This window comes from Octopus sinensis, linkage group LG14 (genome assembly GCF_006345805.1).
Source record: "Octopus sinensis linkage group LG14, ASM634580v1, whole genome shotgun sequence".
NCBI lineage: Eukaryota > Metazoa > Mollusca > Cephalopoda > Octopoda > Octopodidae > Octopus > Octopus sinensis.
This window is the reverse complement of record NC_043010.1, coordinates 67,890,464-67,906,786: the sequence shown is the minus strand read 5'-3', so window position 1 is coordinate 67,906,786 and position 16,323 is coordinate 67,890,464. Positions and strand designations below refer to the sequence as shown.

The 16,323-nt window shown below is 40.2% G+C and overlaps 1 protein-coding gene across 1 annotated transcript in view; it reads left to right on the top strand.

Moving 5' to 3' along the window:
- Positions 1-14,375, top strand: part of LOC115219039 (protein SMG8) — a 43,527-nt gene extending 29,152 nt beyond the window's left edge. The window contains exons 14-22 of the mRNA XM_029789087.2: positions 1,254-1,394; positions 2,590-2,791; positions 3,479-3,583; positions 5,855-6,004; positions 7,426-7,560; positions 9,019-9,140; positions 11,592-11,650; positions 13,282-13,461; positions 14,205-14,375. Coding sequence (XP_029644947.1) covers positions 1,254-1,394; positions 2,590-2,791; positions 3,479-3,583; positions 5,855-6,004; positions 7,426-7,560; positions 9,019-9,140; positions 11,592-11,650; positions 13,282-13,461; positions 14,205-14,319 — 1,209 coding nt within the window. The 3' untranslated portion in view covers positions 14,320-14,375. The remainder of the gene's footprint in view (positions 1-1,253; positions 1,395-2,589; positions 2,792-3,478; positions 3,584-5,854; positions 6,005-7,425; positions 7,561-9,018; positions 9,141-11,591; positions 11,651-13,281; positions 13,462-14,204) is intronic.
- The last annotated feature ends 1,948 nt before the right edge of the window (positions 14,376-16,323 follow it).

Genomic DNA, 16,323 nt, shown 5'->3' with positions numbered 1-16,323 from the left:
GCAGAAACAACTGTAAGCTAATGAATTTCATAATATAATAATCATTTATTCCTTTGTCATCTTTCTTTCTTACTTACACACACACACACACACACAGTAATTCAAAATGAACAGTACAGAGAACATGCTTGTGAGTACTTGAGCTAACACACATACACACACACACACACACATATATATTCTACTCAGCTGTAGAAATAAGTTGCAACATCACAGGTGCCAAGCTGTATCATCCCCTTTGCCTTTCCCTTGGATAACACTGGTGGCGTGGAGATGGGAGGCCGGTATGCATGGGCGACTGCTAGTCTTCCATAAACAACCTTGCCCGAACTTGTCCGGGAAACTTTCTAGGTGCAATTCCATGGTCTGTCTTGTGACCGAAAGGAGTCTCAGATATTCCAAGAAAGTTAGAGGTTGTGAATCCAACCTACTAAGGGTTAATATCTATCCAATATACGCCTGGTAGAATACTCAATTATTAATACTCAAGTGTTTTTTCATTGCATGGCAATTTCATGTTACATCTGTATTTTCACAACCATATTCATTGCAACTCTCACGTATATGTTTCTTTTTAGTATTGCCTCTGTTAACCCTAACCGTAACCCTGTAAACAGGTTAAAAAACCCCTTTGGTCATGAATGACCATGGAATTGCACCTAGAAAGTTCCCTTCCGAGGCACAAAGTCTGGGCAAGGTTGTTTATGGACAACCGCCCATGCATACCAGCCTCTCGTCTCTCCATGCCACTGATGATATCCAAGGGAAAAGCAAAGGCCGATACAGCTTGGCGCCAGTGATGTCACAACTCATTTCTACAGCTGAGTGAACTGGAGTAGCATGAAATAAAGTGTCTTGCTCAAGAACACAACACAGCCCACTCCAGGAATCAAACTTATCACCTCGTGACTGTGTGCCCTATGCTCTAACCCCTGTGCCATGTGCCTTCAAAATTACTCTGTATATATGCTTCAATAGGAAGTTTTAATTTAGTTCTCTTTAAAAGTAGAAGTTTTTACTATAGACACAAGGGCAGTCTGAACCATGTTGATTTATGGAAGATCTTGATTGTACATCTTGTCTCTGTTGTTATTATTTGAGATCATGGTTATATTTCCATTTAACTCCTATATTTTTCTGGATTCTTTGTGAATGTTATTCGGTGGTGTTTGCATAACACGGCTGGTAAGTCTCTCTCTTTCTCTCTCCTCCCACTTTCAGCCGTTTATTGACCTTTGACCTTGTTTTGTCAGTTACATCGACTTCCCGATGCCATTGAAACTGAGGAGAACAAGCACCTCCCTGTCATGTATCACTCTAGCCAGCTGAAGACAAAAGCTGCCTGCAACTGTGGACGGAAACAGGCTGACAAAGAAGACCCCTTCAACCATGAGGTAACTTTTACTGATCTTATGTTTCATTCCTTATCTTTCTGTCACTCTCTGTCACACTATAACATTCCATCACCCTCACCAGTGCCTCATCCCTGCTCAAAGATTCTTTGTCTGGTAAGTTACTTGGTCACCTTGCAAGTGCTGATTCCACATAAATCGCATCCAGTCCACACTGTGAAGTTGTTGGCATTTGAACGGGCATCTAGCTGTAAAAACCATGCCAAAATGACCTCATCTGTGCTGGTGCCATGAAAAATGTATTCGGTCCACTCTGGGGAGTGCTTGGTGTTAGGAAAGGCATCCAGCCATTAAAAACTATGCCAAAACAGATGCAGGCTCCAATCTGATCTAGCAAGGTTTCTGCAGCTGGATGCCCTTCCTAATGCAGGCCACTCCAGAGTGTAGTGGGTGCTTTTTACATGCCACTGGCATGGGGGCCAGTCAGGCGGCACTGGCATCAACCATGCTCAAATGGTGTTTTTTACATTCCACTGGTATGGGAGCCAGTCAGGTGGCATTGGTATCAACCACACACAAATGGTGCTTTTTATGTGCCACTGACACAGGAACCAGTCTGGCAGTTAAAAAAATGTTTATTATTTGGAGGCACAAGTGTCGCTGTGTGGAAAGGAGCTTGCTTCCCAACCATGATTGTATGCTCAACACTCTAACCACTAAGCCATGCACCTTCACACACACATGCATAGTCTTAAACTTTGATTACCTGCTCGTAGGTAACAATACCTTCACCATTATCATTGTTTAATGTCCGTTTTCCATGCTAGCATGGGTTTGATGGTTCGACCGAGGTCTAGGAAGCCAGGAGGCTGCACCAATCTGATCTGGCAGTGTTTCTACAGCAGGATGCCCTTCCTAACGCCTACCACTCCGTGAGTGTAGTGGGTGCTTTTTACGTGCCACCGGCACAGGGGCCAGAGGATGCTAGCAAATGGCCACGATCGGTTGGTGCTTTTACATGTCACCGATACGGACGCTAGTCAGGCGGTGCTGGCATCTGCCACATTCGGACGGTGCTTTTAACGTGTCACCAGCACAGGTATCTTAACTACAATTTCCATTTGATTTTCATTTTGATGTTGATGTTAACGTACTTGACTCAATAGGTCTCCTCAAGAACAGCAGGTTGAATACAAATGTATTGACTTGGAATATTTTCTTTTAATTTCATTGTCAGGCAGCAAATTTTGAATTCTATGACAGTATGGAGAAAAGCTGCTGTTGCAGTTTGCAACATGTTGATCTACCGGTGTTTAAACCAGGGACCGACAGCTTTCAACCATCTCCTCTTGTCAAACCCAGCAACGTCAATCTTCGAGAAGGTTCTAAAAGCGACATCACACACGGAATTGGAAACCTCAGCTTAGCACTAAGTCTTGGTAAGGTTCTAGCCTCATCACATCTGAAACAGGTCACTGTATTTGTCACACTTTTGTATCATGTTTTTGCTCCCTGGTCCTTTAGCATTCAGATTACTCTGTTAAATGTAATACTTATTCCCATTGTTTCCAGTTAATCGTGCATTATTTTGTATCTTCAAAATTTCAATAGGTGCAGGAGTGGCTGTGTGGTAAGTAGCTTGCTTACCAACCACATGGTTCCAGGTTCAGTCCCACTGTATGGCACCTTCGGCAAGTGTCTTCTACTATAGCCTCGGGCCGACCAAAGCCTTGTGAGTGAATTTGGTAGACGGAAACTGAAAGAAGCCCGTTGTATATATGTGTATATATATATATATATATATATATACATGTGTGTGTGTGTGTCTGTATTTTTGCCCTGCAACATCACTTGACAACCGATGCTGGTGTGTTTACGTCCCTGTAACTTAGCAGTTCGGCAAAAGAGAACGAAAGAAAAAGTACTAGGCTTACAAAGAATAAGTCCTGGGGTCGATTTGCTCGACTAAAGGCGGTGCTCCAGCATGGCCGCAGTCAAATGACTGAAACAAGTAACGAGTAAAGTTAGAGAAAGATAGTGTGTATATATGTGTGTCTGTGTGTGTGTGTGTGTAACATATGTATGCACATGTATATGTAATAAGATGTTTATTTTGTCTGCTGCAGGTCAGTCAGGAAGCAGTGATCTTTTTGCATCCACTAATATGAATACAGAGAGTCTTGCTGAAGCCAGCAACAGCCACCCACAAGAGATCCGTTTAACACAGCCAGGTAAATAAAAATGAAAAAAAAACAACTTTTTCTTGCCATTTTTAAACAACCCCTATTGCATGAGAAAATCACAACATTTTATAATACATAGTGAGTGGGTTTCCTGTTCTTTGTAATGTATCCTGGTTTGTTATCTGGAGATTGAGATCCTATGTAAGATGAAGTATGAACCAGAAAGTCCACAGTGGATCTAATGTATTGTTTGTGTTTTCATTCTTTTATTGGTTTCAGTCATCGGACTGTGGCTGATGTGTCTCTATAATCTTTTGGTTTTATAAAAGTGTGGTCAATGCTTCATTTTTAGATATTTTGTGTGTGAAACCTTTATTTCTAAATCTATATATATACAAAGCTGAAGTTGTCTGTGTATGACAGGTTTTGGTAGCCTTCAACTAACACTATCTCCTCTGAGACCCTGCGACGCAAGTTGACCAAAATTGAGAGTATGATAGAAGAAGGCTTGCTCTTTCTTTCGTAGAAGAAAAAATTCAAATCGGACCATGTTAAAACCAAAAATTATTTACATCAAAACGGTGCTTTTTTTCTATGAAAAACCCTATTTCTTACGATTTTTTTGACTGCTGTGTCGCCATTTTTCGGTGTATTTCAACCAGAAAAATGCTTACTTAAAGAGAATAACAAGCTACATAATGCAAAATTTTTACTTTTCAAAAATTCCAATTCTAAAGGGTCGAAAAGTAAACAAGCCCGAGCAACGCTGGGCTATACCACTAATGTATTCTATACAGACTTATGATGTATGGGAGATCTTGATTGTACATCTTGTCTCTGTTGTTATTATTTGAGACCATGGTTATATTTCCAGTTAAGTCCTAAGTTTTTCCGGATTCTTTGTGAATGTTATTTGATGGTGTTTGCTGAAAGCTTTTGTAGAATTTGCACAACACTTTATAAGGTTGTTAGAACCTTTTCCTTGCAGGTTTGTAGCCAATATCCATTACTGACTTGTTCACTTATGAGAGAAATGTTTTCGTTCAAAAATTTATCATTTGACTGGCTCTTGTGCTGGTGGCACGTAAAAAGCACCATCCGAACGTGGTCAGTGCCAGCCCCCTCTGGCTCCTGTGCCGGTGGCTTGTAAAAAGCACCTACTATGCTCTCGGAGTAGTTGACATTAGGAAGGGCATCTAGCTGTAGAAATACTGCCAGAATCAGATAGGAGCCTAGTGCAGCCTCCTGGCTTCCTAGTCCCCAGTTGAACCGTCCAACCTATGCCAGCATGGAAAACAAACATTAAACAATGATGATGATGACTGACATTGCTATAGGCCTTCCGCCTTCTGACCAAGGCTACACACCTACAACCCTAGACAGGGTAGCTACTATATAAGTAGTTTTCTGAAACCTTTTAATCTTCTAGTGTAGCTGGCAATCAGGGAACTAGACAGGATGTTAGACTTACAGATGCCTGCTCAATATTCTGCCTGTTCCAGCACTCAATTCTCAGAAGAGGAGAGTTTGACAAAAAATTAAAACTCGGTATCTTCAATTTGGTTTTTTTTATGCCTGTCCTCACCTGGGATCATAAATGTTGGGTAATGACCAAAAGAGTATAATCCCAAATATATGCAGCTGAAATTTAAGTTTTCCTGAAGGATCTTTGGATTAACTTTACTTAACAGGATGCATGGCTTGGAGATCAGGGATGAGATGCTACTTCTCCACATTGAGAGGTCAGAGCTCTGCTATTAGAGTCTTGTAATTAGAATGTCACAAGAAAGACTCACAAAATACATTCTTCAGCCAAACCAACCTGCAGGAGACCTAGGGTTAGACCAAGAATTAGAGAAGTTTGGATAATATCCATAATCTCAGTTTGAGAATCCAATCTGAAGTTGCTTTTGATAGGGCCCTGTGGAGGAGGTGCTTGAGATCTATACCCCCCACATGATCCTTCCATGAATAGTCGGTGAAGATGAGGATGGTTGCTTTTTATAGGGCCCTCTGGAGGAGGTGCTTGAGATCTATACCCCTGCATGACCCTTTCAGGAATAGTGGGTGAAGATGATGACAGTTGCTTTTGATAGGGCCCTGTGAAGAAGATGCTTTAGATCTCTACCCACTTTACCCTATATCCCTGCATGACCTTTTCAGGAATAGTGGGTGAAGATGACTATGGTTGCTTTTGATAGGGCCCTGCAGAGGAGGTGCCTAAGATCTACAAGATTAATGAGCAAAGAAGATAGATGGATATTTAGATGACTTTTTAACTTTCATGTATTGTTTTACTACTTTGTCTTTCCTCTGTAGAAGTCGAGCGAGTATTTGACCGTCAACATTCAACAACAGAATATCTACCTGATATGATTAACTCAGACTCTCCATCTGGACTGTTGCCTAAGTTTTCATCATGGTCACTGTGTGCCCTGGGCAAGACCAGCTCCTATGTCCACTCTCAAGGTGAGGAAACCAATTACTAATTTTTTTCTTTTTGGTTATACTATCACTTTTTATTTATATTTATTTCTTGCTGTGTGTGTGTGTGCACAAATACATGTGTGTATGTAAGTACAATTGTTCTACATATGTGTGTGTGTTATACTGAAAGATCTTTGGCTATGCACTTAAGAAGTTTGCACATGGCTTTGGGTTCAGTCCCACTGCACAGCCAGCATCCTGGGCAAGTGTCTCTTACTATAGCCCTGAGATATATATATATATATGAAAAATAAAATTTCACCTCCCAAACTTGGTTCATTTCCACTGTATGTACCTTGTACTATAGTCTTCTGCTATAGCCCTGGGTTAACCAAAACCTTGCGTGTGGATTTGGCAGAAGGAAACTGAAAGAAGCCTATCGTGTATATGTGTGTGTGTGTGTCCATATTTGTGTTTTAGTTGACACCACTTAAAAACTAGTTATGTTTGGTAACTTAGTGGTTTTACAGAGATGGATAAAACAAGTCCTAAATTGGATTAAATACCGGGGTTGATCTGATTGACAAAATACCCAGCACTAATGACTTAAACCAATATAAGAACAAACACCCTCACAGGCATTTGGGTTTCATGAATTTATAGCTGAGGCATTGTTTTACAGCTGGGTGCCCTTTCTGTTGCAAACAACAGCTTTGCAAGTAAGGGATATCTTATTCCACATGTCGTTGGAGATGCAAAGCCAATGGATGACCCATCGACAGGGGTACTGACAGCAACATCACCGCCCATACCTGAGCAGTTTTCAGAGAAGCATAAATGTAAACAAACACACACACACACATGGCTTCAGTTTCCATTTACCAAATCCAGAAGGTTTTGGAAACAAAATATTTTTTCTTTTATGATAATTTACTTCTTGTCATTAATTTTCTTCCACACTTTTTGCAATGTTGAAGTGTATCAAACCTTCAATTAACTACCAACTATAATCATCATCATCGTTTAACGTCTGTTTTCCATGCTAGCATGGGTTGGACGGTTCGACCAGAGTCTGGGAAGCCAGGAGGCTGCGCCAGGCTCCAGTCTGATCTGGCAGTGTTTCTACAGCTGGATGCCCTTCCTAACGCCAACCACTCTGTGAGTGTAGTGGGTGCTTTTTACGTGCCACCAGCACAGGGGCCAGTGGAGGCTGGCAAACGGCCACGATCGGATGGTGCTTTTAACGTGTCACCGGTACGGGTATCTTAACTGCAATTTCCATTTGATTTTCATTTTGATGTTGGTGTTAACGTACTTGACTCAATAGGTCTCTCCAAGCAATACGGGTCATTCTACGATCCAAGGTTATAATATATGTATCTATTTCTGTACCTGTTTCAATATATGATCCCTGACTAAATTTATTGCAATAAAAAGCCCCTCTGTACCTATATCTGTCTTAGGTTTGGACCTTCCTGGTTTTTTCCACGGCAGTAATTTCCTATTGCCCTGGGATATCTCGCTGCGTATGGAGAAAGACAAATGGCCTGGTCTGGGAGAAGCAAACAAAAAGACCAAACAAAAAAGGATTCAAAAAGGTAACTCTTTTACTCTTGTACTTGTTTCAGTCCTTTGACTGTGACCATGCTGGAGCACCGCCTTTAGTCGAGCTAATCGACCCCACGACTCATTCCTTGTAAGCCTGGTACTTATTCTACCGGGCTCTTTTGCCAAACTGCTAAGTTACAGGGATGTAAGCACACCAGCATCGGTTGTCAAGCGATATTGGTGGGAACAAACATACACACATATACATACATACATATATATATATATATATATCATCATCATCATCATTTAACGTCCATTTTCCATGCTAGCATGTGTTGGATGGTTCGATCAGGGTCTGGGAGGCCATGAGGCTGTGCAAGGCTCCAGTCTGATCTGGCAGTGTTTCTACAGCTGGATTCCCTTCCTAGCGCCAACCACTCCAATAGTGTAGTGGAGCTTTTATGTGCCGCTGGCACGAGGGCCAGAGGAGGCTGGCATACGGCCACGATCGGTTGGTGCTTTTACGTGTCACTGACATGGACACCAGTCAGGCGGTGCTCAGGCTTATTTCAGTTTCCATCTACCAAATCCACTCACAAGGCTTTGGTCGGCCCAAGGCTATAGTAGAAGACACTTACCCAAGGTGCCATGCAGTGGGACTGAACCTGGAATCATGTGGTTCGTAAGCAAGCTACTTACCACACAGCCACTCTTTCACCTATAAGTGACATTTCAGAATTATTTTGAGAACCTGAGTTAATTATGAAACAGTTGTAACCAGTATGGAAATAGTTGAACAATTTGTTTCTCACATCTGGTTTTTTGAGAGAGAAAGACACACACACATGCATGTGGGTATGCAATACTATTTCTTTTCCTTGGCACCTTGTGATAATTGTAAATGAGTGTCACCTTTTATACAAGAGGTGTCCTTTGTTTACAGTCTTCCATAAAAGCATGTTTGGTTACAGGGAAACATTACCTTACTTGATCTGGCAGAGTTTCTACAGCTGAATGCCCTTCCTAACGCCAACCACTCCGAGAGTGTTGTGGGTGCTTTTTACGTGTCACCGGCACTGGGGCCAGAGGGGGCTGGCAAACGGCTACGATCATTGCCAGTCAGGCAGTACTGGCAACTACCTCGCTCGAATCTTTTTACACATGCCACCAGCACAGGTGCCAGTAAGGTGACGTTGGTAACGATCACACTCAAATGGTGCCCTTTACGTGCCACCGGCACGGAAGCCAGATGGCTGCTCTGGCAACAATCACGCTCGGCTGGTGCTCTTGGCACCCTACTAGCACAGGCACAAGTGCCAGTAAGGTGACGCTGGTAACGATCACACTCAAATGGTGCCTTTTATGTGGCTCTGGCATGGAAGCCGGTTAGCTGCTCTGTCAACAATCACACTCGTATGGTGCTCTTTGCACCCCGCTAGCTTGGATGCCAGTCATTGAATTTTATTGTATATGTATGTATAAAAGTTTTTTGTCGTTGCTTTCAGAGTCTGGTGAAGTGAATGTTCGTGTATACATTGGTGTTGAATATGAATGCCCACGAGGCCACAGATTCTTCAGCAGCGGCCCAGACAAACTAGTTAAAATGTCCAGTTCCAGTAACGTGAAGGTAAATATACTTCTGTGATAGATCTCCATATTTTAAGCCCCGGGTTAACTTTGATCAAGTACAGCCTTGATTTAAAAAAATAAAAAGCACTGTGAAAAAAAAATATGAAATGTTGGTTGGACATGGATATTTCATGCATCTCAACTGTTTCTTCATATATTTTGATGATAAATAAAAATTTCTTTTGAGACCTACATCATCTCTGCTATTTCTAGTGTGAACCATCCATCAAATTGCCTTCTAACTGATATCCCACCCCACTTCCTGTGGATTTCAAAACTTTAAGGTTGCAACCATAAAGATGAGCACAATGAAAAGTATGTCTGGTAAGATTGTGGAAATGAGAGAATGTGTGTGTTGTGTGCAAGAGGTAAGAGGGAAAGGATGCCCAACCAAACTCATCATGGGTAAAAGACAGATATACAAATTGTTCTGGAGGAGTAACAGTGACACTAGGGGTAGAATAGGCATATTGTTAGCTGAGTGATAAAGTAATTGAGGTAGCCAAGGTATGTGATAGGATAATCAAGATGTTATAGGCAACTCAACTGTAACAGTTATCTCAGTACATGCCCAGAAGCACAGAAAAATTGCTTCATGTGAGACCATGAAGATAAAATGATCAAGGACAGGAAGAGAGGAGAAGGCCCATTAGGGGTAGTTATGGTGATGTTCAAAATAACTTGTGGGGTAGGGTACAGGATTACCACCTAGAGAATCAAGTTATGCAAGGAATCATACCCAATGATTGACATAGTAGTATCATCATAAACTGCTAGATAGGCAAAGGAGATGTTTTAGAGAGAAGCAGTTATATAAAGTTCAGACTATGATGGTCACAGAGAGAATCCTGCTGCTACTGATTTGTAACAGGGTAGATCTAGTTGAAATGCTGTTTGTTTTCATGCCTGGGAGAGGTACCCCAGATGCAATCTTCCTAATAAGGCAACTACAGGAGAAAAGCTTGGCTAAGAGTAAACCATTAGTGCTTGCTCTGTTGACTTGGAGAAGGCATTTGACAGGGTGCCACATGCACTAAGGAACCTAGGCATTGCGGAATAGCTTGTGAGGACTGTACAAGTTATGTATAAAGCCACAGTAAGTAAAGTGTGAGTTAACGTCAGTGAGAATTTAGTACAAGGGTTGAAGTTCATCAAGGTTCAGTCCTCGGTCCCCTCCTATTCGTCATAGTCCCACAGGCCATCACTGTAGAGTTTAAGGCTAGCTGTCCACAGGAACTCTTATATGCTGATAATCTGGTTCTCATAGGGGAATTAGAGAGGAATTTCCAGTCAACGAAGCTAAACCAAGAATTGGGAGGTCTTAAGGTAAACTTAGCAGAGATTAAGGTTTTAGTTAGTAAGAAAAAAGGCAGGACTCTGATGCCTTCAGAGAAATGGCCATGCTCAATATGCAGAATAGGAATAGGTATAAAGTTCACATGTTGTCATGTTGTATGCAATGTAAGCTATAGATGCATAAGCAACATAGCAGAATCACAAGTAGACTAGCAAAGAATATAACTTTCATATGTCTCTGTAACAGACTTCCCAAGTTTAACCCTTTAGCATTCAGATTACTCTTTATTTATTAACATTGCTTTGATTTAATCATGCATTATCTTACAGTTTCAAGATTTCAATGATGTACTTCTTTATTTTTAAAAGCTACCCATTGTAGGGTAGTTGTGAGATGTTGGATCTATCGAGTTTGAACATACAAGAAGCAGAATATTTTGGCCAAATATGGCCTGTTCAAATGCTGAAGGATTAACACAAAATTTCACATTGGCTCTCTGTTCCAACTTCCTCTTCCATGACAAAATCGCAGACTACTACATACACGTGGTCACCAAAACACAAATTTCACAATTTGCATTGTAAACACAGCGATGTAATTCGGCACACTGTCTCATGAAAGTCACTGCTAGCTCTCATCACACACACACAGCCATGTGCTGCCATCTGTTGGTGCACTACAGAATTAGTCCAAGAACTTTTTGATACCACCTCATAGGTGCAATGAAGCAATGGGTTCTACAAACACATCAGAAATAGATGCCCTAGAAGACTCACTGAAAGTAGTTGATAGCTTTTGGAAGATGAGGTTGTGAGTTCAATTCCCGGACCAGGCTGCATGTTGTGTTCTTGAGCAAGACACTTTATTTCACGTTGCTCCAGTTCACTCAGCTGTAGAAATGAATTGTGACATTACTGGTGCCAAGCTGTATCAGCCTTTGTCTTTCCCTTGGATAACACTGGTGGCGTGGAGAGGGGAAGCCAGTATGCATGGGCAATTGCTGGTTGTCCATAAACAACCTTGCCCGGACTTGTGCTTGGGAGGGTAACTTTCTAGGTGCAATCCCATGGTCATTCATGACCGAAGGGGGTCTCCTCCATTATCATCATCATCATGATTATTATCATTGTTACTATCATTTTTATCATTCAGGATAACGCCCACAAGTTGTTAACATCAGACATGCCACTGTTTTGTTCGTGTCCCTGTCGGTAAGGAAACCATTAATTTATACCACTCTGTTAATTCTGATTATTTTCCATGTCTCTAAGGCAGTGATTCTCAAATCCCTTCTCTTCTCTATTAACCCCTTGATTTGTTGTATTTCAGCATTTACACCATCACCCAATTTATGCAAAGTCAGCTTAAAGACAAAAGTCAAAAATCCCAATAGACCCTTATTTGATTATAAAAGTTTTATATTATAGAATTACGAAATTAATACTTAGTTTACAGGTGTGATGTATTTGCCCCTCCTTCCGGCATAGGAAATTTTTTTATTCCCAGGCGTTATACTAGTTTAGAAAGAAAATCCTCTTGCATTTCAAAATGAAGGAACAAATTCTTCTTCGCCTTAACTGATATATTTAATCTAAGAGATACCACCATGCTCGAAATAGCAGTCAAAACCTGACTCTAAAACCACATCGTGTACTCATACAAGGTGAAAAGACAAATAGACAAATGAACTAGCAAAAATTACTGGATAATCCCAGATCAGGATTTCTGGCTTTGTATAAAAATATACTTTGCCTCCTCAGTGAGATATACCAAAAATAGTACATAATTACCAATATGTATCATCATTTAACGTCTGCTTTCCATGCTGGCATGGGTTGGATGGTTTGACTGAGGACTGGCAAGCCAGATGGCTGTTCCAGGCTTCTGTTTGATCTGGCAGTGTTTCTACAGCTGGATGCCCTTCCTAACGCCAACCACTCCAAGAGTGTAGTGGGTGCTTTTACGAGCCACCAGCATGAAGGCCAGTCAGGCAGTACTGGTGATGGCCATGCTCAAATGGTGTTTTTTATGTGCAACCTGCACAGGAGCCAGTCGAGCAGCACTGACAACGACCTCGCTTGAATACAATCTACAAATACTTACATATGCACACGTATACATACATATATATGTATGGATATACACAACCGGTTCAATTGTCCATCTAAACACCACATACTATATGGTCAAAACACCAGTGCAGTGAATATAACGACGAAGTAAATATATAGTATCTCTTAGATATAATTATAATTAATTATAATTTTAATAACAATTATTACCTCTATGGTTTTTCTTCCTATACTGGCCACTTGTTTATGATCATTATTTTAAATAAGTCTTATCCTTATTTATTTTTTTTAAATGTGTAAATAAATATATATATATAATATATGATATATAAATTAGAGAAAAAAATCACTATTATGCAATTCAAACAATGATAGACATAAACCAAATCATAAATAAAAAATAAAATATATTTTTATATAAAACATATAACTAGATCACAAAAAGTATAAAAATGAATAATCAATAAGTAAAAAACTACATACGTTTCATGGCTATAATTAAGTTCGAATTACAATTAAATTTAAATTTAATCGAATTTATATATTTATATTGTGAAATTTGATTTGATACTAAATTGAATTTTTCCCTGTAAGTTTGGAGTTATATTCCCTAATATATATATATATGGGTTTACTTTATTCATAACCAAATGGGTTTCAAGACTTCTCTAATCTTTCATTCTCTCTCTCTCTATTTTTCTTTTGCCCTCATCTTCACCCTCCCCTCTCCCCTCTTACTTATTTACACTTTTGTCTTAATATTTCTGCAGTACCAAAGGTCACATGGCTCAACTGATGCGTGTGTATGCTGCACCCCCTGAATGTCCAATAACAGTGACCCTGAACCCAGTCGTGCAACCAGCTCACCCACACCACGGTCCAAACTTCTACCCGGGCAATGACGATCCTATAAAGCTATCACCTGGTAACATCTGGGTCCTCCGTTTACCGTATCCTTTGCAAGAAAGATGTCATCATGTGGGGGTTTTTTTTGTATTTTTCTTTCATTATTTTGTTTTTCATTTATTTGATTTGTTTATTTATATATCATTGTATAGGTGCAGGTGTGGCTGTGTGGTTAAGGAACTTGCTTCCTAACCTTGTGGTCTTGGGTTCAGCCAAGTGTCTTTTATTGCAGCCCCAGGCTGACCAAACCCTTGTGAGTGGATTTGGTAGACAGAAACTGAAAGAAGCCTCTCTGTGTGTGTGTGTGTGTGTGGTGTGTGTGCGTTTGCAAGTAACATTGTCTTGACATGATGATTGTCAATAGATGTCACTGCCATACAAGCTATGTTGTTTCCAGTCTTTCATGAAAGTCTGGCCACGGGGCCTTATTTACCTTTGCTTGGAAACAAGTGAGGGTTGGTGACAGGAAGGGCATCCAGCTGTAGAAAATCTGCCTCAATATAAACTCTGACCCATGCAAACCTGGTAAACACATACATAGATATATACACATATGATGGACTTCTTTCAGTTTCCATCTACCAAATCCACTCACAAGACTATAATCTTGTGAGGCTATAGTAAAAGACACTTGCCCAAGGTGCCATGCAGTGGGACTGAGCCTAGAACTATGTGGTTGGGAAGCAAACTTCTTACCACACAGCCACACCGGTTCCTATCTTCATATTATTTTCATACTTTTTTGAAAAATTTTCTTTTTTTTTTCCTTAATCCTGTTACCTTCCAGTCACATCTACGTCGGTAATGGTCATGTGCACTCCAAACCTAATGACTTCAACCAACAGAATTTAGGCTGCCTTAACAAGGGGATATTTGGCTACCAACACATCATGGACACTTGAGAGAAAGAAAAAAACATCGAATAAGTCCAAACAACACTAACAAAAGTGAAAGACAAGACAAGAAAGCTACTAAAGAAATCTAGCAGAGTTGGCCCTTCGACTCCTCCTTTCAAAAAATAATCTTGGATGAGAAATGATGACTGGAGACCAAGGGCAAAAGCAGCAGCTTTATAATGCAAAAACGTGCAACTTGGTGCAGGACCTTTACTTGCAAACCTCCAGGAATGTGTGTGGTACAAAAAGGAATAATGACAAAGATTTCTAAGTTAAGATGCAAGACTACAAATTAGTCAGAAATTCTAGTAACTCAATCTGCAGTACATGACTGGTACTATATATTCTCAGCCCTTCAGGAAGACATAATACTATTAATTATTATTATTATTATCATTATTATTATTATTATTTAAGATGTCGCACAGTATCCCATATCGTGATGTTGATTGAAGATATTGTGTCTACCAGGGGTTTGTACTGTTTGCCAAGTCACAACAAGGACCTCAGACAGACAGTACTTTATGAAACTTGCATACAGTTCCAAGTAATGCTGATTTTTGCAATACGTCTAGATTGTAGGGTATTTCTAAAGTTTCCAGATGTTTTCTTTTCAGGTTTGGTGGTATTGAACCCAATGCTCTGATGACAATAAGGATAACTTTATGTTTGACTCTCGTAGCTGCCACATCTTAGCGATCCCAATCCTCAGGTCTCCATATTTATCAACCTTTTCTCTTTCTTTCATAATGATCTGTTGATCTCCTGGTACCACCACGTCAATTATTAGGCACTTTTGTTTGTCCTTCCTAAAGGTTACTATATCCGGCCTTCACTGTTCTAACACCTTCTCTGTCTGGCAGTCAAAGTCCCAGAGGATTTTTGCCTTCTCCTTTTCATCCATTACCTTTTATTATTATCATTATTATTCTTAATAATAAATCTCTGGACGAGGTATAAACAGTAACTGCACAACAATGTGAAGTATATTTGTCACCTAAATGTGGCTAACCACTAAGGGTGGATGTTACTGTAGCTTGTAGCCCCAGGAGAACATCTTCTCCAGCTGGCTATTCTGTGCCCTATTGGTATTTGCAAAGGGAAACCATCCTTCCCATTGTCCCCATCATTATTATTATTACCGTATTTTCCAGCATATAAGTCAAATTTTTCAGACCAAAATTTGCATCCAATAAAAGCTGGGTTCACTTATTCACAAAAACTACTTGAGAGGACAAAAATTCCAAGTGAAATGCAGCAGGGTTTGGAAAGATAACGACTGTGTTTCAGTGTTTACAATATATATACTTAGACTATATGCTACATTGACTTATCTGCCAGAAAATACAGTAACACTTTCATTACTCTTTACTCTTTTATTTGTTTCATTCAATTGACTGTGGCCATGCTAGAGCACCACCTTTAGTCGAGCAAATCAACCCAAGGACTTATTCTTTTGTAAGCCTAGTACTTATTCTATTGGTCTCTTTTGCCGAACTGCTAAGTTACAGGGACATAAACACACCAGCATCAGTTGTCAAGCGATGCTGGGGCGACAAACATATATCACACACATACATATATATATATATATATATATATAAAGGGAAAGTTTACGAAAATAAACAAAAGACGAAGCCAGGTGGAGTACAAACAAACAAATGTATTAGTATGGCGCTCAGGAATAGAAATAGAACAAGTCTTTTACGTTTCGAGCCTACACTCTTCGACAGAAAGATACAGAAAAAAACAAGTAGAGAAAAAAATGTGTGTAGGGGCTAACGATCTATCATGGCGTCCTGACTTCGGACACCATTTGTTGTGGACAATTGCTCCTCTTAACACCCGCTTAACTCTCTAATCTGGTCTCTATAAGCACACCAGGAGTGATGGCTGTTCATTTTTCCAAATGACTAACTGTTCCTTTCAGTGGACGAACAGTTCTCCTTCACCAACTTTCTTTTTTTCTTCATTTTTTTTTTTTAAAAAGAGAGGCACTTTGGCCTAAAC